Below are 26,026 nucleotides of genomic sequence, written 5' to 3'. Positions count from 1 at the left end.
AATCTCAATTAGCCGACGCCAACGGCGACAGGTAGTCTTACTGGGGTCCGACTTACTGGAGATGATTGTGAAAATGTCCCTTAAATAGAGTGGATCTAAATGCCGCCCAAATCCCTTTATGGCAATGCATTTTGTACTTTTTCGTAAAAAAAAAAAAAAAGACTTGCCTTCCCTTTGTGACGCTGACGGACGAAAACAAACAAGCCAATGAAATCCCCAGGACAACAGGAGAAAATCAACAGCAACAACAAGGATTCAATCATTTATTTAATCAGCCAGGAAGCATGGCGTCTTGGATCTCATTTGGGGGACCGAGGAGACTTGGGACCAGGAAGTCAGCTGACACAGTACAGGTCGCAGTGCTCCGTCTGTTGAGACCCTATATATAGACACCAAATCATATCTGCTTCCAAGAAATCATTCAACTACCAACCACACAGTCCCATTTCCCTCCTAAGCCACAGAGCATTCAATAGGATCAATAACTTCTCAAATGGATACTTAGTCAAGTGGTCTGCAGGTCAAAGTTAATGGGTATTGGAATGTACCCGAACGTGCCTTTTTTTCCTTTCTTTTTAAACATTTGGTGTACAGACTGATATGTGTGTTCTGTTTCCACTGGCAGATTTCCAACATTTTCAGACAAAGATACAACAGAGAGTAGCTCAGATAAATCACAAGTTTATTTAATTGAGGGGAGGGTTGCGTGAGGGAAGAATTGGTCTCTAGCTTCTTGGACCAGAGAAGGTCAGACTGTAAACTCTGGACTCTGTTTGACTTATCATCATCCTTTATTAGAGTGTGACTCTTGGAGGACATCTGTGTCTTTATATGATTACACTTCTCCAGAATGTCAAACTTATCATAGATGAGTACACATCATGCTTTGGAACGGTTGCATCCCATTTGTTCCTCTTTGCTTTCAATGCATACCCTGAAATGGAGAGATTCAGACAAGGGTAGAAATGTATTTTCATGAGCTCTGGTATATAACTGAATATCTTTGACTCCTCCTCTGTGGCAGCACTACCTATGGTGGTTTCTAGATGATTCACACCGATAAACATTTCAAATCAATCAATAATGAAGGCTTCGTTCTGCCATTGTCCATTTTAGCTGCCGAGCAATATGTTCCATGGCTCTTCAGTCTGTGGGTGTAGAGGACCTACAGCTGTCTGTAAGTAAGGGCTGGATGACGGGAGGGAAACCAGTCTTGGAAGGAAGGGGAGAAGTGGTTTGAGCCATCCCCAGGCTCATGGCGAGGATATTTATCCAGGGAAGCACACTGGGAGAGGGAAGAGAGAGGCAGTTAGTTTGTAAGTTAGCTGCCGACTATCTAACTTACTAATACTACTGTCTGCCTCAATGGTGTGACACAGGTTAAAAGCAACGAAACCATCCTGAAAAACTTTTTGTTGTTGATACTATTACAAACTGTAACTATTTTGTCTATTGAGTATGGAGTTTTCAGGCTGTAGACGTATCTCCTTTAGCACATGGTTCAAAGCCTTTATCAGCTGACAGGATAAATCAATGTGTAAATATTCCTGTACAGGGAATGGCCAAAGACGAGGTTGTCCTTCGAAACACGTTTCCAGAATTCAACTTCAAACAACACAGATGTCCGCTAGAGTGGTGGCAATCACAAAATCACACAGAGACTTGGATCGACTCACCAGTTGCCTAGCCATTGAACTGAGGACACTTTCGACATCCTGGACCCACATCTGTGAAAGAGAGAGAGAGGTCGAGGTAGAGAGGGGAAAAGAGAGACCAGGCAGACCAGGGGATGATAAGCAGCTGACACGCAAGGACATGAATCATTCAAAGAGAGCGAGTCGTTGTTGCGAAACAGAATCTCTTTATGCCACATTTTATCACACTAGGCCTAGTTTTGCAAAGGGAGACGTTTTCCGCCTCGCGTAGCCATGAAACATTTAGCCGCATGCTGGATTTCTCCCCAGTAACTGTGCGTACCCTTGGTTCTTGTCTCAAGTCTTGATGAAGTGACATTTCTAAGTCGCCTCATCACACAGTCACATACTACAAAAACGACATAGCAGAAGAGTAAAACCCTTCCAAGGTAACAATGGAGTGTTGGTAGTTTGCCTGAGATGACAAAACACAGAGAGATTGTGCAGGTGAGAGACGTCTTACTCTGTGGCTCTGTCTCTTCTCTATGCTCCACTCCCTCACGTCTCTCCAGTGCCCTGGCAGGCGAGCACAAGCCACCCTTCTATCCTCTGCTCCAGGCATGCTGAAGAAGCATCCGCTCTCTCCCTTCTGACTCCCAGACAGTCCCTGTCCACTGGTGTTTGGAATTGGCCCAAACAAAGCTGGGGGTTTCTGGCCAGATTACACCCTCTTATCGGTCTCAGGTGACTGACACTGTTTCTGTATTTGCAACTTGAGTCGAGACATTGATACTCTGCCCTGTGTGCTAGAGTTCCTCTGGTTAGGGCAAGGCTCTTTCATTGCCATTCAGTACATCCTGCCCCTAGTCACGACCCTGTAAGGCTAAACCATCTCTGACTTAGTCAACCTCAAATATCTGAAAAGCTACTTCAACCTCAACTAGCTGTGTCATTGGGCTGGCCATGTAACAGAGAAGGCTTTGATCTACGGGAAAGATGATCTATCTATTTATTTCTCTCTGCATTATAAACGATCTGACAAAAGAAAGAGCCATTATTGATGTGAAGACAGATTTAATGATTTACTGTCCTAGCACTGCTGCTGAATCATAATTATGACAAACTGTAGCTATTCATGCGGTTATATGGATGAGTAATATAGAGAACACGTTTGGAAATCAGAAAAGACTAGACGAGAATAATTGGTCTCTCACCTGTTCCTTTTCCTTCCATACAGCCTGGTCACCTTCCCCGTGTGTTCACGACTGGTTGCTGCTGCCTGAGGATCTGAAAAGAGGAATTTCCAACCAGAAAGTTTAAACCAGTAGACTGTCTTGTATAAGTACATAGGCTGAACTGTGAAACACATGTGTTAGCCATGAGAGTTTAGTGTGCCTAGCTAGCCTGACGCACTGCCACCTGGGGACTAAATTGGTTTTGGCTCAACTCCTGGACACTTGTTTAAAGTATCCACTACTGCAGTCATACCAAGTCTCCGTGTAGTAAATCCAGGGCCCGTATTAAAAATGTGTTTCAGAGTAGGGTCCCTCCTGTCCGTATAATCGTATGCATTATGATCTAAAAGGCAAAACGGATCCTTTAGCAGCAGTCCTACTCAGACCTTTTGTGAATGCGGGCCCCGGAGCCTGCGGCACCTCACTAGCACTAAGCCTAAACTCTTGATTGGGTGGTTATTGATGCCTACCATCCAGGAAGCTTCGCTGGTATTGCCATGGAAACGAAAAGACTAGCCAGCCAGATGCATTTGGGGAAGAGCGGTTCCAGATTCTAATTTGACTAATTTGCTGGATTGAAACCAGAGGGAGCAGGTCTTATACTTTTTCCTGAACCCGTTCCCATAACAAGCCTGTGTCTCTCTCATGCTCTTTCTCCACCTGTTGGAGCGACAAGTGATATGTAGATATGATTCAACTTCCTATCTATTGAGCTTGAGCTCTTATTTACATCACCAGTCAAAGTTTGGACACACCCCCTCATTCCAGGGTTTTTCTTTATTTTGACTATTTTCTACATTGTAGAATAATAGTGAATACATTAAAACAGTGCAATAACACATATAGAATCATGTAGAAACCAACAAAAGTGTTAAACAAATCAAAATATATTTTATATTGAGATTCTTCAAAGAAGCCACCCATTGTCTTGATGACAGCTTTGCATACTCTTGGCATTCTCTCAACCAGCTTCATGAGGTAGTCACCTGGAATGCATTTAAATTAACAGGTGTGCCTTATTAAAAGTTCATTTGTTTGAGCCAATCAGTTGTGTTGTGACAAGGTAAGGGCGGTGTACAGAAGATAACCCTATTTGGTAAAAGACCAAGTCCATATTATGCCAAGAACAGCTCAAATAAGCAAAGAGAGACAGTTCATCATTACTTTAAGACATGAAGGTCAGCCAGTGCAGACAAATTTAAGAACTTAAATGTTTTTTCAAGTGCAGCTGCAAAAACCATCAAGCGCTATGATGAAACTGTCTCTCATGAGGACCTTCACAGGAAAGGAAGACCCAGAGTTACCTCTGCAGCAGAGGATATGTTCATTAGAGTTACTAGCCTCAGAAGTTGCAGCCCAAATAACAGACACATCTCAACGTCAACTGTTCAGAGGAGACTGCGTGAATCGGGTCTTCATGGTTGAATTGCTGCAAAGAAACCCCTACTAAAGGGCAAGAAGAAGAGACTTGCTTGGGCCAAGAAACACGTCCAAATTTGAGATCTTTGTCAGATGTAGTGTAGCTGAAGGGATGATCTCTGCATGTGTAATTCCCACCGTGAAACATGGAGGAGGAGGTGTGATGTTGTGGGGGTGCTTTGTTGGTGACACTGTCTGTGATTTATTTAGAATTCAAGGCACACTTAACCAGCATGGCTACCACAGCATTCTGCAGCGATATGCCATCCCATCTGGTTTGGGCTTAGTGGGACTATCATTTGTTTTTCAATAGTACAACGACCCAACACACCTCCAGGCTATTTGACAAATAAGGAGAGTGATGGAGTGCTGCATTAGATGACATGGCCTCCACAATCACCCAACCTCAACCCAATTGAGATGGTTTGGGATGAGTTTGACCGTAGAGTGAACAAAAAGCAGCCAACAAGTGCTCAGCATATGTGGGAACTCCTTCAAGACTGTTGGAAAAGCATTCCAGGTGATGCTGGTTGAAAGAATTCCAAGAGTGTGCAAAGCTGTCATCAAGGCAAAGGGTGGCTACTTTGAAGAATCTAAAATCTAAAACACATTTTGATTCGTTGAACACTTTTTTGGTTACTACATGATTCCATATGTGTTATTTCGTAGTTTGGATGTCTTAGTAATAGCAAAAATAAAGAAAAATTGTTGAATGAGTGGGTGTGTCCAGAATTTGGACTGGTGCTGTACAGTATGCCTACTGTGCTTGACGGTCTTTGATGTAGGTATGCTTTCCCACAGCATCATTTAAACCCATCTTTGACCTACAGCTTTACTACAGACACAACAAACTGTATTGTTTACTCACAAATTGCAGGTGAACTCCGTTAGAGGCCGAAGAGGATGACAGGTGTATGTTTTAGAAGGCTATGTCGGTCTGGCGTACATCCAACTTTACTGTAGTAATGTACCTGGAACTGATGCCTGACAGGTCGGGGAGCCTCACTTCTCCATGGGCTGCAGTTCTCTCTGCACGTATGCCATCTCTTTCTCCCCCAGCTCATCCGGATCGCTGAAAGGATGGATGGAAGGAGGAGAGAAGAGGAAAGCAGGGGTGGAGCGGTGGGTGGACAGCAGGTGAAAGATCGTATTAGCACAGGAGACAGATAAACTCCCACAGCTGAATACCTCTGGGGGTTCTAAGTGTAAGTATGGGGACTGCTCGCCTCTTGGCATGGGCTATCACCATTACCTCAGTGACTCAGTGACTTCCTGCCAGAAAGAGAGAGACAGATTACTCTGAGGACATGCTTTTTGGTTGCTTTGTTGGTTTTTGAGGGGGATTCTCCTTTTAGCTGCTCAAGCACAGTCCGTTTGGTTCAATGCAAAGTGATGTGTCACTGTTTCGAGGTTGGTGGGTAGCAGTGTTCCACAATCTGCATTGAAAATGTTTGGTCCTTGTAATGTAGTCAGTGTTCAATATACAGAGGAGAGAATTACTACCTGAGCATATGTCAAGCAGCCTGTTTCGCTTGTAATGCCTGTATATGTGTGTGTGCTCGTGTGTGTTTACATGATTTAAAACAAGCCTCCAGAGATTGTACGGCAGGCCAGAGGTTCATAGAGAGAGTGTTAATCAGCTCCAGGGGTAAACAGAAGATCTGTGTCGTTGGGTCTCTGTCCCACGGGAGATGTTTGAATATACTCCAACCACTCCTGCCACAACCAGCACTATGGCATCTCCATCTGCTGAGCTGATGGGGAATGCTGATGAGAGAATGCTCTTACATAGTGAACTTGGTGGCAGGGCGGAAGGTAGCCTAGTGGTTAGAGCGTTGGGCCAGTAACTGAAAGGTTTCGGGTTAAAATACCTGAGCCCATAAGGTATAAAATCTGTTGATGTGCGCTTGATCAAGACACTTAACCCTCATTTGCTTCATGGGTGTCATACTACTATGGCTGACCCTGTAAAACAACACATTTCACTATGTTTTTATTTAATTGTATTTATTTTGAATCCTAGCCCCCGTCCCCGCAGGAGGCCTTTTGGTAGGCCGTCATTTTAAAAAAAAAAGTGTATCTGGTCATTTTATATTGCTGAAGAGGTACTGTTACTAAAAGTGTGTTATTTCTTTGGACTGGTTGTGTGAGAGTAATACTGTGGGGTGGCTGAGGAGAGTCTATAACGTTGTCTGTGTAAGTATGTGCTTGTGGGAAGGACTGTCAGGGGAATGTCCTCAGTGGCCTCTCTCTCTACTCAACTCTCCAGCAACAAGGCTCTCCAAGGACAGTAGTGTGTCACTCTTTATTTGGATAGTCTGGATAGTCCATCTGTAGATTTTCTACAGATGATCATACTATCAACAAACTATCTGTTGATAAGCAACTGCTTGCTAAGGTTGCGGTTTAGGTGGGACAATTGTGCGCTGCCCTATGGGACTCCCAATCACGTCCGGATCTGATACAGCCTGGTTAAGGTTAGGGGTAGGTCTAGGGTTAGGCTTAGTAGATAGTTATTTGAAATGTTACTGATAGTCTGCAAATAGTCTGTAGAGCATCTACAGATGGCCTATTCAAATAAAGTGTTACCCAATAGTGTATCAGGCCAATCTAAGACTATGACTATCAGATCGGATGGTGAAACACTACAGTAGCACTGTTCCACCCAGTCAAATTGATCACACAATAGAATGCTCACATTGGTCGTACATCTCATGGCGAAAGAACAGGCTGTCCCATCTCCTCCCTGACAAACTGGTTTGAACTCTAATAACGCCATAATGTCTACCCTCAACTTTTCAACTCAAACTTTTCAACCCGATCACAGCCTGTTGCCTTGTTTTGCAGAGTTAGACAAATGTGAGCAGAGAAAGATTATCTCAAAGATTATCTTGACAAGCAATTTAGGGAAGGATTTTAATGGCTTGACAGTAATCCATGAGTCATAATGGTACAAAACAACACGTGAGGCGATGAAAGCTTGGGTCGTTTTTTGTTGTTGTAAACAATCTTATAGCCCAACTTGCTTTGAGTTCAGAGTTGACTGGGAGGCTGGCACACCGGGTACAGGCTGGTATTTGGCATCAGCTTGCCATCCAAAGCACCACATCCAAGCCTCTATAGACAATCCATCCATCATAGTGGTGTTTTTACATTCCTCAAATCTCAAAACAAAATAGCCTCACATACTGAGCTTTCCTTCCTCTCTCAGCTTTGCATGAAGAGATCGTCTGTTATTTAGGGTCTCATGCTGTAGTACCGCAATTGATTTCCTCCCCATGATCTTGAGTTTTATGGCCACCGTGGCGTTAACAATTCATATTTACTAGAAACCTCAGTTTTTTCCCAGAAGGGTTGTTCCAAGAGCTGTCCTTCAACATGACATTCAGCAGGGAACTAACTGAGCACACTTCACACTAACGACGCCAGCTTCGCAGCACAAAATCACCTTGAATCAATTCAAATCTCGATCTCGAATTGCCTCTTTTCCAAGACTCTGACAGTCACATTGAGATGACATTCAAGGACAGGGAGGGCCTAATTTAGGCTGGGTGGAACTAGAACAAATACATCTGGTGTACTCTGTACTGGCATTATACTCATCACACATAATAGAGACAGAGAGTAGACAAATGAGTAGGAGATGACAAATGATTCAAACAAATGATTCGAACTGAAGAGCCCAAGTGCTGGCAAAACGGACTCTTTCTCATTGCAAATCCCACACAAGAATAAAGCCATCAAACAAGACTATAGCCCTCGGACACCAAACTTAGAGCCCCCAACCAGAGCATGATAGGGATTGGAGCTCTCTGTGTAGACCAGTTGACTTTCTCTATGCCAGACACTGGCAAGCAGGGAATGTAAAGGGATGAATTGTGTATCGGTGTGTAGGCTTGGATGTACTCACGGTTTGACTCGGTTGTTGAATCGTCTGCGCAGAATGACTGACAGGGTCGAGATGATCAGGATCGTGGTGCACATGATCAACCTGGCCCACACACCCAGCAGGCAGGCCGGTTCAGCATGAACAGCTCATGGGGGCTCTCTGTCCCACAACCCGGAGGGGCCAAATTAGCGTAGCGTAAGCGTTAGCCTGTTAGCCTGTTCCAGTCCGCTGCCCATACTTCTTTCCTAGACGCCTGCTAAAACCTGGCTGGATTAGCAGGTAGGGATTAGACCAGATGAGATCACTGATACTGTACTATTATAAGCCACTATGTGATGTGTACGCACTTTCTCATGAATCTCTAATTAGACACGTATACCAGTTACATATGGAATTTCTGCTTGAGTCACTGGACTAGAAAAAGTCTCAAGATGAATCATCTTCCTGTTTATCAACCAGTATTATCACAGGCTATCAATGCTACTACCATGATGTGCCCCACTGGAGCCTATATTGACGACTTCCTATATGGAAAACTTTTCATAGGCCCCTGAATGCCAGACCCTTGGCAACATAATGAACCATTACAGGGAAAGGCGCAAAGAAGGGATGGATGCTCTCTGTCCCGGATGTCAATGAATACCATCCTCCCCTGTCTTGTTAGAGTGAGGAGATTGTGAATGTGACCCAGGCATCTCGAGATGGCCATTCTCAAGGCAATCTATCAGCACCGGAGATGTGAAATTCCCCATGTAGGCAGGCACAGACTCCTCGAGGTCTGTCAGGAATGCTCTGAAGCGTGGGTATCGGATGGTTTAGGATTCACAGGGGCACTGCCAAGAATGTGAATTCTGCAAGTTATGTGAGCATCTCATCTCTGGCTTGGAGAAGTGTTCCTAATTGTGGAATCCTCAGGTTTCTCCTCCACAGCCCTGTCATGACGGAGAGCCTCTTGGAGCCATAAATCACCAAGAGATATGTATCTAAGAACCACTGCCACCTGCATGGTTTTGGTGTCTTGCCCCAGCTGTTTTTAACCAAGTCTACGTTCTTTTTTACTCATGTAGATCCACATTCAGATGAGTGAAAGGATGCTTGTTATTATGACATTTCCAATCCTGGTTGAATGCAGTGACATCAGACTGTTGTTAACATTGCTATTACTTAACCCTATATGGCCCACGTGTCAAACTCATTCCGCGGAGGGCCGAGTGTCTGTGGATTTTCGCTCCATCCTTGTACTTGTAATAAGGTCACTAATTTGTAAGGAACTCCCCTCATCTGGTTGTCTAGGTCTCAATTGAAAGGAAAAAAACAAAAACCCGCAGACACTCGGCCCTCTGTGGAATGAGTTTGACACTCCCTGCTCTATGACCTGGCCAAATGTATCGTAACCTGGTATATTTAACCCTTATTTTACCAAGTTGCAGCAACGACTTGGTCATGAGTTACAGTGGAGAAGAGAGGGGTTCTATGAATCAATTGGAGGCTGTGGGTGATGTGGTAGCCATGGTAGTAAGAACAATGCTTATTAAGTCCTCTCCTCTCATGACTAGAGAGGACCTGTATGCTGCTAGAAGTTCAAGTACCAACAGGGCCTCTGGATGAGGTTATGTGTGGACATTACCCGTTGTACTATGAGAAGGTTACGTAGCCACATAGGTGATGCATGACGGATCTGCTGCCAAATGCTGTTCTCTTGTCCCTGACACTATTAATAGGCTATTTAATCCCAACATCCCTGCAACTGCTGAGTCAGATAGGTAGGCTGGTGTGTGTGTGTGTGTGTGTGTGTGTGTGTGTGTGTGTGTGTGTGTGTGTGTGTGTGTGTGTGTGTGTGTGTGTGTGTGTGTGTGTGTGTGTGTGTGTGTGTGTGTGTGTGTGTGTGCGTGCACATGCGTGTGTCTGTGTGTGTGTGTGTTCTCTTCTCATACGCCGGCACTTCTCACCTTACTGTACAGCTTTGAATGTTGATGTAGGTGCACATGTGTGTTTGTGTCTTTGTTATCACCATGGGAGCCTGTCCAAATTAGTCCCTGACTGTCACCAGCGCTGGCTAGAATGACAAGCTTGGTGACAAGAGACTGGTCGCCTTGGTGAAACATCACCATCCTGTCAACACAGCACACAGGGGAGCACGCACACTGCTAAATACCACTGGAGATATTCCTCTGCAGATACAGTAGGAGGTGGGAGATGTAGAATCTACTACAGTGCTTTATCATTCAATTAAAACCAAATATCTGGAAGTTTCCATGATAGTGGGAATTCTTCCCGACCAACACTGTAAAACTCAGAGCAGTCATTGGATTTGCATACATTTACAATAAAGCAATCACATCTGATGATACAGTACATGATGATATATCGGCAAGAGACCCGGAACACATTGCCGTGTGGAATTTAAAAAAGGATTCCTTCTTCACTGTTTGAAGCTCTCACCGGTGCCCTTTGATAAAAAGCATTGCTCTGGGCATCAACCAGCGAACAGGCACGTTAATTAGTCATTGATTAATGACATTTACATCTCATTATTGAATTAGCAGAGTGAAACAGAGGGCCTCGAAAACCCAATACCTCTGTGCACCTATAGGCAAGAGGTCCTGTTGTGCTATTTCAGTCTTCTGCACCAGACTGGAGAAGGGGAGGGAAGAGAAGTAGCCTAGCCTGGTCCCAGATCTGTTTTTGCTCTTGCCAATTCCATTGTTCATTGTCAGTGGGTGACAAGAAGTTGACATGATAGCACAAACAGATCTGGGACCAGGCTACTTCTCTTAGACGGGCACTTTAAGAGACGAGAATAGAGAACTGAGTAGAATTGACAAACTCTATTTAATTCCTAGGAAATTCTGCACAGTCTTGGATAGTCAACACATATGCTCTCGGCAGATATATATCATACACATTCAAATACATAAAACCTACAGTATATGGTCACACATTCAAAGACAGTCCAAACGCCCTGAAACAAGTGTAGGTAATTATCCCTTTATTGATAGTTGTTGATAGTTAATTTCACCAGGTCTGCAAAGGTACACGTCTGTATGAGGCTGTGCAAACATGCTAAAACAGCACAAAACCACTCCCACTGCCCCAGTCAACAAATGTATATAATCATAGTTATAAAGTATTCCATTCCAAATACATAAACAGATAATTATTGTGTTTTATATATTTAGAAAAATATAAAGTCCAAGCTTTAAAACTCACTGACAAAAAAACAATTCACAACAAGAAGTCCCAGATGTAGTATATGATGTCTCTCTGTGTGTGTGTGTGTGTGTGTGTGTGTGTGTGTGTGTATGTGTATGTGTGTGTGTGTGTGTGTGTGTGTGTGTGTGTGTGTGTGTGTTCACGAGAGAGTGTCAGGGAGGAAAACTCTGCAGATGGAGGGTACGAGCTTACAGCTGAAGGGGGAATTTAAAAAATAAATGTAGCCATTTTGTGAATTATGGGTGACGTGTTTAATAAAACAACCTGTCGGGGCGGCTCACGCCCAACACAAATACTCCTCCACCCCGAGCTACTCAGACGAACAGAGGAGCCTGACCTCTAACGGGTTTGTACTCAAGATCTGAGGTCAAATGTTTTGCTAGCAGTGTGAGACTGGTGAGTGTATTGTACTGTAGGTGTAATGGGAGAGATAATTTATTATAGACAACAACTTCTACAGTAATCCACCTCATTTCCTCTCATCTACAGCCACTGGTCTCTTGCTGAATGAGTTTGTCATATTGTATTAGCTCAACTTCCTGTGGCGGTTATTTATCAGCCATATAAGCCAACTGTATATCCTTGATCTTGTAACTTTACTGCTGGCCTCCAAAGGAACAACAAAGGAGAAGGCAGTAGAATATGAATAGAATTATATTATTAGCCAAATAGCCATGGTAGCAAAGCAGATAGAGGGACGTTCTCTCTCAGCATTTGGCCAGAGGAAAGAAAGGATGAGAGAGTAGGGGAGATATTTGATGAATGACCAGAAGAGGAAGATCGGAGCCCCATTACATCCTCATTAATGGTAAATGACAAATCTGAGAGGGACCAGAGGAGTTACTATCAGAGACAGAGAGGAGATTGGATCTAAACTGACACTCAAAATCCATTTGTAGTGTTTTCAGGGGAAAAGTCGGGAGCAGGGCTCCAACTTGTGGCACCGTATTGTACATTCCAACCCAACATGGTTTAAACTGTACCAAAGTGTATAGACCTCTTGGTAGGGTTGTAGAGTGCTTAGTATATTAGATATGGTGAAAGATACACTGATGCTACTTCAAAGGGTCCGTTGTATTTCCAGAGACCTCCGGAGTCAGTTTCTTAAACCCTTAATGGAGAGTTTAATGAGGAAATGTAAACCAAGTAAATGCTCCGTAAATATTAGCATGTGGGCGGTCAAAGTCGGCAGAGTGGTGTATGTGTGTGTTTGTGTGTGTGTGTGTGTGTGTGTGCTCGTGCATGCATGCTTATAAAGAGGAGATGGCACCTTAACAGTGGTCTGTCAGCCTGTGGCTCTATCCCATCACTTTGAAATTGTTTCTACATTTAAATAGCCATTTGCCGTATGGACAGGGTGTTAGCAGATGGGTGTGTTTGTATAGTGCATGAGATGGGCATGGAAAGAGACAGGGTGTGTTTGTATAGTGCATGAGATGGGCATGGAAAGAGACAGGGTGTGTTTGTATAGTGCATGAGATGGGCATGGAAAGAGACAGTGTGTGTTTGTATAGTGCATGAGATGGGCATGGAAAGAGACAGGGTGTGTTTGTATAGTGCATGAGATGGGCATGGAAAGAGACAGGGTGTGTTTGTATAGTGCATGAGATGGGCATGGAAAGAGACAGGGTGTGTTTGTATAGTGCATGAGATGGGCATGGAAAGAGACAGGGTGTGTTTGTATAGTGCATGAGATGGGCATGGAAAGAGACAGGGTGTGTTTGTATAGTGCATGAGATGGGCATGGAAAGAGACAGTGTGTGTTTGTATAGTGCATGAGATGGGCATGGAAAGAGACAGGGTGTGTTTGTATAGTGCATGAGATGGGCATGGAAAGAGACAGGGTGTGTTTGTATAGTGCATGAGATGGGCATGGAAAGAGACAGTGTGTGTTTGTATAGTGCATGAGATGGGCATGGAAAGAGACAGGGTGTGTTTGTATAGTGCATGAGATGGGCATGGAAAGAGACAGGGTGTGTTTGTATAGTGCATGAGATGGGCATGGAAAGAGACAGGGTGTGTTTGTATAGTGCATGAGATGGGCATGGAAAGAGACATGGTGTGTTTGTATAGTGCATGAGATGGGCATGGAAAGAGACAGGGTGTGTTTGTATAGTGCATGAGATGGGCATGGAAAGAGACAGGGTGTGTTTGTATAGTGCATGAGATGGGCATGGAAAGAGACAGGGTGTGTTTGTATAGTGCATGAGATGGGCATGGAAAGAGACAGGGTGTGTTTGTATAGTGCATGAGATGGGCATGGAAAGAGACAGGGTGTGTTTGGGAATCCAAAGTGGCATACATTCAGTGAGCAACAAAACTCCCTAAAATGGAGCCCTTAGTTCCCTTGAAAGCATTGGAGATTTACAATACTACAATGAGGGTTGGATGAGGGCATAGAGAATACACACTCTCACTTACTGTACGCTATACAGACAACACCTCAGGGGCTATACAGACAACACCTCAGGGGCTATACCGACAACACCTCAGGGGCCATACAGACAACACCTCAGGGGCTATACAGACAACACCTCAGGGGCTATACAGACAACACCTCAGGGGCCATACAGACAACACCTCAGGGGCTATACAGACAACACCGCAGGGGCTATATAGAAAACACCTAAGGAGATATACAGACAACACCTCTGGGGCTATACAGACAATGCCTCGGGGGCTATACAGACAACGCCTCGGGGGCTATACAGACAACATCTCAGGGGCTATACAGACAACGCCTCGGGGGCTATACAGACAACATCTCAGGGGCTATACAGTAAAGTACGCACAATGAGTCAGCAGGGAGAGGGCAAAGACTCCCCCAAAAGTTGAACACAACAAGATATTCTATGAACAGTCTCAGCCCTAAAAATCTCCCCTGCTATCGCCCCTCACACTGCCGAGCTGGAGAGCTGCACCCAGCCAACTTCTGCGTAGGCGCCCGTCACATGCCAGTACACCGCCCCCATCAGTTTGGTCCACACCATTTGCACTTCTGCCGTGAAGAACTCTGGGAAGTCCTCCGAGAACACCTCCAGCATTACACCACACAGGATCTAAGAGATGGAGAAAGGGAGGAAGTGAGATTAACACAGAGGAGAAAGGTGAGAGGAAGAAGATGGCAAGATGTAAAGAAAAATACAAATTGCCAGATGAAAAAAAGAGAGTAAAAACACCCTCAAAGCCTTTCCAGTTGAAACAGAGCAACACAACTTCAGTCAAAACCTTTCAGAGGGGCATTATGGACCATTATGGACAGATAAGCCACGCCCTCTCACCTTAAAGTACATAGGCTCCACCTTGTGTTTGACAGCATGCGCCTTGCCCACCAGAGCCAGAACAGAGGACACTTTCTCTGGGTCATGGAGGTTCTCCACCACCTTGTTGATGGCGCCCATCACCTGGCGGGCGTGGTGCCTCAGCTGGACACTGCGCTCCATCTCCTCTGGGTCATCCATGTCCTGAAACTGGCTGAAGTACTGCTTGGCCGACGGGAAGTTCACAAAGAACCTGGAGGACAGAAAGAGCAATTACCATTCTTACTCTGTGATTTTCCTGGAACTTCTGGTGTCAAGGTTAATCTATGGCTCTGGGTAGAAGTTAGTGTACTCATAATATCATAACACCCACAGAACGACCGTGCAATCAAACAATATCAGGGGAAGTCCAAGAAACTGGGGGACAAAAGAGTCCGGGTTAGAGTTAGTGCCGATCCATGACGGTACAAGCACATCTTATGCGGATATCATCCATGCTGGTTTTCAAATGTTCCAGGACGTTGACATTCTAATTAGACAAGATCACTCTTATTCGAATGTCCCCGCAATCCACACAGAGCAACCCAGAAGATATCAACATGCCCACAGGCAATCAAATGGTGTCAGTGTAAAAAATGAGGGATGAATAACATGTCAGTTTAGACCCTGGGCAAAAGCCACTCAAATGACTGAAGTTACTGAAATCGGTACTAGTTGGGGAATATGTACGCTTCATAACATTTGTTCGAAGCATTCAAGCTTTAAGATTTATGAATCTACTCATTGAACGGATGCCCTGTGGCCAAGAAGTCACATGCATTACAAAGAAAAATTCTGGAGACATTACTGCTCGTTGTATGTGTGACCTGGAGCTAATGAAAACGACTCAAAGTTGTCAAAATGCACAATGTGCCTCGAGTTGTAATCAGCCTATTAACATAGCCTCATCTGCATCTCGGTGATTGGGTTTGCTTACACTTGTCACGACTTGGGTTTTACGACTCAAGTGTTTACGCCCTGCGAGGGGAGTGATTTCTCGTGTCTACTTGGAGAATCTGCTCAGGGCACCCCCAACACGCAGCACGGGGTGATTGGCAGGCGCGAACGGTAAAGTGGTGCTGATGAGGCGAGATCGTTTCTTTGAGTGTAATTAGAGGCAGGTGCTGCTGGGGACCGGAGGAGCGAGACTGTTGGCAGTCGATGTTCCTCCCGGAGCATTTCACCCACGGTGACTGTGCGTAGGATGTTTCCTCTGCCTAAATGGCTTGGCATTGATTACGAGCCACATAACAATACCCTTTATCGGCCACACACAGCCGATAAAGGATGCAAAAAAAACTCTATGTCCTGCGACTGCTTTGTCATCCACAAAAGTGACAGTAGATACCAGCCTCTATGTGAGCCTTGTACGTCCTAAAGTGCTTCTGTCAAGACCTCCCCTCCCTAGTCACAGATACTGTATATCCTGCAGAACAACACACTTGTCCTGAACGGAAAATAATGGAACTTCAAAAGGAAGAGCACCTCTCTGAGGATTACTGGACTTCACACAGAGGGCACTGTGACTGATGTGTGTGCCGTCTATGGACTAGTTTGAACTGCACGTTGTTTTTTAGGGCCGTACAGTAACGCCCATTCTCCAACCACCCTAGAGGTGTAAGCTGAGAGAATGGGGAATGGCTTTGTTTTGATTGAGGTCTACAGTTTGTACATCCCCACCACCAACACTGACCACGTCAGGCCACCTCAATTAGCGGCCGTGCATTTTATCGATAAGAGGTTTTCACAAGCTTACACTGCTCGTACAAGGAGATATACGGGGGATATTTTTAGATTTTTGACTCTGCTCTCACCCTTTCTGGTGAAAGCACAGAATGCTTTATACGTAAACAAATGAACACTTGGAACACACATACACTCTCGTCTTGTTTTACCCCTGACCCAATTTGACTCATGTAAGTGCTTTACACTAGTGCGGCTGAATGGGTACGAGGGTTTAGTTATTCAGCGTTGGTTAGGTTTGGCCTCTGGCAGCAGCGCTACACTGCACTGCATCCCCGCAGATCCTGTGACAAGCTATGCTATGCTATGCTATGCTATGCTATGCTACGCTAAAGAGGCGCCTGCTTGCCTGTAGCTGTCCCCAAGCCAAGCTCTCCCAGCTGTCGCTGCTTCACTTTGTCTTTGAAACACTTTGTTGTTCCTTGCAGATAAACATGAAAGTCCCTTAGAGCTTTGTGAGGAAAGGACTTTTTCTCTTAGAAGTCAGAAATGAAGGACTTTTTTCGTATACCTCGCCAATCCTCTTTAGGGTCTCCTTTATAGGTACAAGAGTATTGTGCAATAATATACTGTTAAATATACAAACAGTGTATATTCACTTTCATATCTGCATGTATATTTCTACATCTCGATATCTCTATAATGCAAGACTGTCAAAACATTTGCCCTGAAACCCTAACACAACCAGAGCCAGAGAGTGAGAGTGGAGTGTCTGGAGTGTCAAAGATACTCTCACACTGAATTCCCCCAAACCTGTCGCTGCATTTCAATGAAGTCATCAACGCAGCACCATTAGTGGTTTGTTAGTCACATTCGAATTAGTCTTGAAGGGTTCTTTTCGGGAAGGCAACACGCTTTTGAGTACTGAGAGAAACAACCTTGACTAACTTGAGCGAGCATCAGACACAACACAGAGGGATGGTTTCCCTTTATGGTTGTTCAAAGCACTTCATGAAATCAAATCAAGTCTCGACTCCTCAGTCCTCAAGACGGACCACTTTGGAGAACTCCATATCCATCACGCTAGTATCAGAAGCATGTAGTCACAGCCTAGTACTATTGTTCGATGTTTGGTGATTTCATTGAGCTGCCATTTTTTTACAGTACTCGAGATGGCCAGAGGTGGTCTCCTCACGGGTGAAATTGCATTTGTGCACATTGATGATGACATTAGCCCAGGCTAATTGTCACTGTCTATTCTTTCCAACCATCCAAGCAGAAGGATAGAAATGCAAATAGCTAAGCATTCACATGGCGAACCATGGAAGTCAACCGAACCGTGGAAGGCTTTGACCCAGTATCCATCCACTCTTCAATGTGCTTTCAGGATAGCTATTAGACCATTATCCATTCCACACAGATGACCTGCTTACTCTGGCCATCTGCTTGTTAATAGGAGCAGGCCAATTAGTGGGTACAGTGATGTCTCCGTTTCCCTGAATCGGAGGGATGTTAGGGAGTGTGACATACAGTACCAGTCAAAAGTCTGGACACACCTACTCATTCTAGGGTTTTTCTTTATTTGTACTATTTTCTACATTGTAGAATAATAGTGAAGACATCAGAACTATGGAATAACACATGGAATCATGTAGTAACCAAAAAAGTTTTAAATAAATCCCAATATATTTTTGATTTTAGATTCTTCAAAGTAGCCACCCTTTGCCTTGATGACAGCTTTGCACACTCTTGGCATTCTCTCAACCAGCTTCACCTGGAATGCTTTTCCAACAGTCTTGAAGGAGCTCCCACATATGCTGAGCACTTGTTGGCTGCTTTTCCTTCACTCTGCGGTCCAACTCATCCCAAACCATCTCAATTCGTTGAGGTCGGGTGATTGTGGAGGCCATGTCACTCCATAACTCTCCTTCTTGGTCAAATAGCCCTTACACAGCCTTGAGGTGTGTTGGGTCATTGTCCTGTTGAAATACAAATGATAGTCCCACTAAGAGAAAACCAGATGGGATGGCGTATTGCTCCAGAATACTGTGCTAGCTATGCTGATTAAGTGTGCCTTGAATTTTCAAATCAAATCAAAGTGTGTTTGTCACATGTGCCGAATACAACCGGTGTAGACCTTACAGTGAAATGCTTACTTACAGGCTCTAACCAATAGTGCAAAAAATGTATTAGGTGAACAATAGGTAAGTCAAGAAATAAAACAACAGTAAAAAGACAGTGAAAAATAACAGTAACGAGGCTATATACAGTAGCGAGGCTATATACAGTAGCGAGGCTACATACAGACACCGGTTAGTCAGGCTGATTGAGGTAGTATGTACATGTAGATATGGTTAAAGTGACTATGCATATATGATGAACAGAGAGTAGCAGTAGCGTAAAAGAGGGGTTGACGGGTGGTGGGTGGCGGGACACAATGCAGATAGTCCGGTTAGCCACTGGTTGGTCGGCCCAATTGAGGTAGCATGTACATGAATGTATAGTTAAAGTGACTATGCATATATGATAAACAGAGAGTAGCAGCAGCGTAAAAAGAGGGGTTGGGGAGGCACACAATGCAAATAGTCCGGGTAGCCATTTGATTAGTCTTCTGGCATGGGAGTAAAAACTGTTAAGAAGCCTTTTTGTCCTGGACTTGGCACTCCGGTACCGCTTGCCATGCAGTAGTAGAGAGAACAGCCTATGACTGGGGTGGCTGGGGTCTTTGACAATTTTTATGGCCTTCCTCTGACACCGCCTGGTGTAGAGGTCCTGGATGGCAGGCAGCGTAGCCCCAGTGATGTACTGAGCCGTACGCACTACCCTCTGTAGTCCCTTGCGGTCGGAGGCCGAGCAATTGCCGTACCAGGCAGTGATGCAACAGTCAGGATGCTCTCGATGTTGCAGCTGTAGAACCTTTTGAGGATCTCAGGACCCATGCCTAATCTTTTTAGTTTCCTGAGGGAGAATAGGCTATGTCATGCCCTCTTCACAACTGTCTTGGTGTGTTTGGACCAATCTAGTTTGTTGGTGATGTGGATACCAAGGAACTTGAAGCTCTCAACCTGCTCCACTACAGCCCCGTCGATGAGAATGGGGGGGTGCTCGGTCCTCCTTTTCCTGTAGTCCACAATCATATCCTTAGTCTTGGTTACGTTGAGGGATAGGTTGTTATTCTTGCACCACCTGGCCAGGTCTCTGACCTCCTCCCTATAGGCTGTCTCGTCGTTGTCGGTGATCAGGCCTACCACTGTTGTGTCGTCTGCAAACTGATGGTGTTGGAGTCGTGCCTGGCCATGCAGCCGTGGGTCAACAGGAAGTACAGGAGGGGACTGAGCACGCACCCCTGGGGAGCTCCAGTGTTGAGGATCAGCGTGGCAGATGTGTTGCTACCTACCCTCACCACCTGTGGGAGACCCATCAGGAAGTCCAGGATCCAGTTGCAGAGGGAGGTATTTAGTCTCAGGATCCTTATCTTAGTGATGAGCTTTGAGGGTACTATAGTGTTGAACACTGAACTGTAGTCAATGAATAGCATTCTCATATAAGTGTTCCTTTTGTCCAGGTGGGAAAGGGCAGTGTGGAGTGCAATAGAGATGGCATCATCTGTGGATCTGTTGGGGCGGTATGCAAATGGGAGTGGGTCTAGGGTTTCTGGGAAAATGGTGTTGATGTGAGCCATTACCAGCCTTTCAAAGCATGGCTACGGACATGAGTGCTATGGGCCTGTAGTCATTTAGGAATGTTACCTTTGTGTTCTTGGGCACAAGGACTATGGTGGTCAGCTTGAAACATGTTGGTATTACAGACTCAATCAGGGACATGTTGAAAATGTTAGTGAAGACACCTGCCAGTTGGTCAGCACATGCCCGGAGCACACGTCCTGGTAATCCGTCTGGCCCCGCAGCCTTGTGTATGTTGACCTGTTTAGAGGTCTTACTCACGTCGGCTACGGAGAGCGTGATCACACAGAATTTTTTTATAATTCACTGAGAGTGTCACCAGCAAAGCACCCCCACACCATCACATCTCCTCTTCCATGCTTTACGGTGGGAACCACACATGCAGAGATCATCCGTTCACCTACTCTGCGTTTAACAAAGACACAGCGGTTGGAAGCAGAAATCTCAAATTTGGACTTATCAGGCCAAAGGACATGTTTCTCGTGTTTCTTGGCCCAAGCAAGTATATTATTCTTGTTGGCGTTCTTTAGTACTGTTTTTTTTTGCAGCATTTTGAACACGAAGGCCTGATTCACACAGTCTCCCCTGAACAGCTGATGTTGAGATGTGTCTGTTACTCTGTTACTCTGTGAAGCATTTATTTGGGATGCAACTTCAGAGGCTGGTAACTCTAATGAACTTATCCTCTGCAGCAGATACAACTCTGTATTTTTCTTTCCTGTGGCGGTCCTCATGAGAGCCAGTTTCATCATAGCTCTTGATGGTTTTCGCGATAAAAGTTGTTCAAATGTTCCGTATTGACTGACCTTCATGTCTTAAAGTATTGATGGACGGTCGTTTTTCTTTGCTTATTTGATGTGTTCTTGCCATAATATGAACTTGGTCAAGTACCAAATAGGGCCATCTTCTGTATACAACCCCTACCTTGTCACAACACAACTGATTGGCTCAAATGCATTAAGGAAATTAACTTTCACAAGGCACACCTGTTAATTGAAATGCATTCCAGGTGACTACCTCATGAAGCTGGTTGAGAGAATGCCAGGTGTGTGCAAAGCTGTCTGTCATCAAAGCAAAGGGTGGCTACTTTGAAGAATCTCAAATATAAAACATATTTTGATTTGTTTAACACTTTTTTGGTCACTACATGATTCCATACGTGTTATTTCATAGTTGTGATGTCTTCACTATTATTATACAATGTAGAAAATAATAATAATAATAAAAAATAAAGAAAAACCCTTGAATGAGTAGGTGTGTCCAAACTTTTGACTGGTACTGTAGGTGCAGTCGAGAGGCTTTGCACTCAGTAGGATTATCAGACCCAGCAGAGCATTCAAGCCTGGGCATGTCAAGAGAGCCTGTGATCTTGTTGTCAAGGGACAGAAAGAAATGAAAGATAGAAAGAAAGCGACATAAGGAATAGAGAATGGGAGGGAGACTGAGGAAAACGAGAGAGAATAGGAGGGAGACGGATAGTGAGAAAGAAAGTGAGGGAGAGAGAGGAACAGAGACGGAGGATGAGAGAGAGACTGAGAGGGAGAGTCTAGAGAGACAGTTTAGTGCCAAAGCTTGTTGCTGTTACCCACAGATAAGAACGACACACACGCACGCACACACACACACACACACACAGAGAGACAACTCTACACACTCTCTGCCCTCAGAGCTTTCCCTAAGGGACTATCTTGTCGCTCTGATCCAAAATCAGATCACATCACTGCCTTAGCGGCGCCCTACTGTCCGTTTTAACGAGCCCTCTCGGCATTCCATGTGGAACACTGAGACAACACTGGGACAACACTGAGACAACACTGGGACAACACTGAGACAACACTGGGACAACACTGGGACAACACTGGGACAACACTGGGACAACACTGAGACAACACTGAGACAACACTGGAACAACACTGAGACAACACCGGGACAACACTGAGACAACACTGGGACAACACTGAGACAACACTGGGACAACACTGAGACAACACTGGGACAACACTGAGACAACACTGGGACAACACTGGAACAACACTGAGACAACACTGGGACAACACTGGGACAACACTGAGACAACACTGGGACAAAAGTCAAACGCATCCCAGCTCAATCAGACAGTGACTCTTTGTTCAGATGCAGAGCCTCAGCATTAAGACCAACACAGACATACAAACAAAGTGACAGACAACTTGTAATATTAGAATTCAATAAATAAAGAATAATAAGCAGTCATCCAGGTGCCACAGAAAGGTACCTGCTAAACTGGTGCTTCAAGTTTAGAGTGAAAATGTGACAGGTAAAAGATGTGAAATAGGTGTAAAGCACCAACTGAACAGCTAGAACAGGAATGTCTGCCTCAGACAGGAGGACATTTAAGCAGAAACATGTGCTCTCCCTCAATTATCACGTCTTACAAAAATAGTCTGTAGAATGAAGAGGGCTTCTGAGAAATTGCTTTTTTTAATGAGGACAGAAGTGAGTGAATGAGAGCAGAATAGTCTATGTGTGTGTGTGTGGTCTGCGCAGTGTGGACTCAATCCCCCTGCCTTTTCCAAAGCCTGCTGTGGGCTTTCATAGAAATGCATGATCCCCCTCCAATCTGCACGTATCTATGGAAAACACACGTCCAGCGGTGCTCAGCTGCTGGAAACATCAGTGGAAATCTGTGTCTGTATGTTGGTCGAGTCTAGTCCCCATTAACCCCAATCATCCTCCACTCACAACTTCTTTGCCCAAACTTTGCTATGCCTGATAAGATGCTGTACAGAACGAACGTCATTTTTTAATTGTACTCCACTAAAATTGCAGACCCCCCCCCCATGCCATCCTGCCCCACCAGCTACACAAACCTTATGAGGACCCCCTGATACTTCACGTACCTTATGGGGACCTCCAGCCTCAACACTATGAGGACTCTAAACCCCACGTACTCGAAGAGAGACATCAGCCCTATATGTGCCTTAGGAGGACCTCCAGCCCCACCACAATGGCGACCAACAGCCCCATCACTATGGAGACCAACAGCCCCACCACTATGAGGACCCACCCACCTGACCACATACCTTATGAGGACCGACACGCCCACGTCCTCGCAGTTCTCGTAGACGTGTACCCAGGTGTTCTGGATGATCTCCCGCTCGGCATCGGTCAGCGGCTCGGCCCGCTCTGGCCGCTCCCCGCGCTCCATCGTCTCTCCTCCTACGTCTCTTGGCGACTCCATCCGAGACGACCTCCGCCGCAGCAGCTCGGAGGCTCCTGCCAGCAGCGAGCGGGGGAGGTAGGGAGCGAGGGAGGGGGGGAGGGAGAGCTGTGAACCCACGGCGACGGAGACGGAGGGATGGAGGAGACAGACGGAGCAGCCTTGTACGCTACCCACCCCCCACCCAAACCACCCCTCTCTCCCTTTGCTCTCCTCTCCTCCAAAACTTGTCCTCCACTGTTAATACCACTTCTTTTTTTATTCCCCTCACTCTTTCTCTCTTCCTCCGTTTCTTTGTTTCTTTCCTTCTCTGGTAAGGGAGCTGTCTTCCCTCTGAACTTCTGTGTTTGTGAGGACCTGATGGAATGGCGGAGGGAGTGGGAGAGAGAGGTGGAGAGAAAAGAGAGGGGGTGGGGAGAGATAGAGAGAGGGGGTAGAATAGAGAGCATCTAGGATCTCTGTATTGTCCCCCCGCCTCCCTCTCAGACACTCTCCTATCTCTCCCTCCTTCCCCCTCTTTCTCTCTCTCTCTCGCTTTCATTTTGTCTACCTAATGTTTTGCAGACACGCAAACACACGCACGCACACACACACACACATGTATGCACACACATGCACGCGCGGGCACACACATACACACGCACACACTCCTCACAACTGTTTTTATAGAGAGCATCTAGGATCTCTGTATTGTCCCCCCACCTCCCTCTCACACACTCTCCTATCTCTCCCTCCTTCCCCCTCTTTTTCTCTCTCTCTCTTGCTTTCATTTTGTCTATCTAATGTGAGCAGACACGCAAACACACGCACACACACACACACACACACACACACATGTATGCACACACATGCACGCGCGTGCACACACATACACACGCACACACTCCTCACAACTGTTTTTATAGAGCGATTTCTCTGTCTCCATCCCTGGGAGGGCACAGAGAGACAGGCAGACAAACAAGTGTGAGGAGAGTGTATGTGCGTGTGTGCACGCGCTTGCATGTTTGTGCATACGCGCATGTGTGTGTGTGTGTGCGTGCGTGTGTTTGCATGTCTGCGCACATTAGGTAGACAAAATTAAAGAGAGAAAGAGAGGGGAGAGATAGGAGAGTGTGTGAGAGGGAGGCGGAGGGACAATACAGACATCCTAGATGCTCTCTATTCTACCCCCTCTCTCTATCTCTCCCCACCCCCTCTCTTTTCTCTCCACCCCTCTCTCTCCCACTCCCTCCTCCATTCCATCAGGTCCTGACAAACACAGCAGTTCAGAGAGAAGACAGCTCCCTTACCAGAGAAGGAAAGAAACAAAGACATGGAGAAAGAGAGAAAGAGTATGTGCGTGCATGTGCGCGCGTGGTGGGGTTCTGTGTCGTCTCTTGTATAGACTGTGATAGAAAAAGCTATAGGAAGCCTCTGTCTTTCCACAGACTCTCACATGACATCGTGTAAAGGAGATCGAAGAGAGAGAGAGAGAGAGAGAGAGAGAGAGAGAGAGAGAGAGAGAGAGAGAGAGAGAGAGAGAGAGAGAGAGAGAGAGAGAGAGAGAGAGAGAGAGAGAGAGAGAGAGAGAGAGAGAGAGTGTGTGTAAAAAAGAGAAGTTACCATTTGCGTTCAGGCTATTGAGAAAGTTATGAAACAAATAATGGAGGCCAAGAACAAAGTGTGAAATATGAATGACATTATCTGTCATAGAGTATTTACATCTCACTGACTGAATTGTATTGGATGTATGATTCATAAAACATCTTGATGAAACCATTCAAAAGTAAATTCAACAAAAGTCTTGGATCGCCTGGTTTGAAATGACCCTTTGATTTGTGCAGTGCAGACAGACCAACACAAGACGATTGAAGAAAGCTGCTACTGGAGGGGTCAATCTGTGTTGAAGATATTGAAAATGCCACGTTTGACATTCGCTCAGTGGCATTCACTCAGTGACATTCACTCAGTGGCATTCGCTCAGTGACATTCGCTCACAGCCAGAGGAGACAGTTAACAAACTGCTGGCTAGACAACAGTTTGGGGGGGCGAAGAGAAAAGGAGGTTACGGTGACAGTTTTATTGTGCCATGGAGGCTATAGAAAAAGCCTGCCTGCCGTTGAGACAGAGCTGTCACAGCTTTTGAAAGATGACAGATTTCTGTACAGTGTGGCACCCGTCAACACTAAACTGAATTGCACACTAATGTCTGTCAGACGTTCCACGTGTCACTTAGGCTGCGTTTACACAGTCACCCCAATTCTGATCTTTTGCCCAATTATTAGCAATAGCTCTGATCTGATGGGTCTTAAAGATCAGAATTAGGCTGGCTGTGTAAACGCAGCCTTAGGGTGAGCAAATACTAAGTCAAATACTAAAACCTATATGGACATAATTAAATGACCCCCTGCTCATATACATACAGAATACACTGTTCATAGCATAGTATGAGTATAAAGAATTTCTACTGTGAGAAAATAAAGTTACTGGCCACTAACATCTAACATCTACTGAAACACAAAGCATTTTGCGAATTGGCAAAGGTTTGTTCAAAATCTCACTAGATTATGAAGACCGAGTCACAGGCTACTCATACATGTATGAAGCATTTGTACTGTGTAAATGTAGCTTGGGGCCAAGTTAGCGTCTATGATCATAGTGTATGATAGTATTCATATTATCGCCTCTCCATCTCAGACCTTGCTGTAAGTAAAACATGTACACTGAGTGTACAAAGCATTAGGAACGGATGCTCTTTCCATGACAAAGACTGACCAGGTGAATCCAGGTGAA

General features: G+C 45.2%; 1 protein-coding gene and 1 long non-coding RNA gene across 3 annotated transcripts; both read right to left on the bottom strand.

Annotated features, from left to right (window-relative positions):
* Nucleotides 1-249: 249 nt before the first annotated feature.
* Nucleotides 250-8,438, bottom strand: LOC139423843 (uncharacterized). 2 transcript variants are annotated; one of them, XR_011635883.1, is made up of 5 exons: nucleotides 8,199-8,438; nucleotides 5,157-5,360; nucleotides 2,849-2,921; nucleotides 1,677-1,727; nucleotides 250-1,285 (listed from the first exon to the last, which is right to left on the bottom strand). It is a non-coding gene; the product is annotated as an uncharacterized lncRNA (long non-coding RNA). The 2 variants fall into 2 exon arrangements; XR_011635884.1 differs by having other exon boundaries at nucleotides 5,260-5,360.
* Nucleotides 8,439-11,151: 2,713 nt separating this feature from the next.
* On the bottom strand, nucleotides 11,152-23,477 carry LOC139424655 (cytoglobin-2-like). The gene is made up of 3 exons (XM_071176700.1): nucleotides 23,118-23,477; nucleotides 14,672-14,903; nucleotides 11,152-14,449 (listed from the first exon to the last, which is right to left on the bottom strand). The coding sequence occupies exons 1-3, from the start codon at nucleotides 23,273-23,275 to the stop codon at nucleotides 14,285-14,287; spliced, it is 555 nt and encodes a 184-aa protein (XP_071032801.1). The 5' UTR covers nucleotides 23,276-23,477; the 3' UTR covers nucleotides 11,152-14,284.
* Between the last annotated feature and the right edge of the window lie 2,549 nt (nucleotides 23,478-26,026).

Source organism: Oncorhynchus clarkii, chromosome 13 (genome assembly GCF_045791955.1).
Source record: "Oncorhynchus clarkii lewisi isolate Uvic-CL-2024 chromosome 13, UVic_Ocla_1.0, whole genome shotgun sequence".
NCBI classification, from domain to species: Eukaryota; Metazoa; Chordata; class Actinopteri; order Salmoniformes; family Salmonidae; genus Oncorhynchus; species Oncorhynchus clarkii.
Note: the sequence above shows the minus strand (reverse complement) of the source record. Positions and strands in the feature narration are given on the sequence as shown.

Coding starts and splice junctions, on each gene's coding strand:
- LOC139424655 (XM_071176700.1), bottom strand. CDS start 23,275: ATGGAGTCGCCAAGAGACGTAGGAGGAGAGACGATGGAGCGCGGGGAG. Junction 14,904..23,117: donor GGCGTGTCGGTCCTCATAAG/GTATGTGGTCAG, acceptor TCTGTCCTCCAG/GTTCTTTGTGAACTTCCCGT. Junction 14,450..14,671: donor TGGAGCCTATGTACTTTAAG/GTGAGAGGGCGT, acceptor TCCATCTCTTAG/ATCCTGTGTGGTGTAATGCT.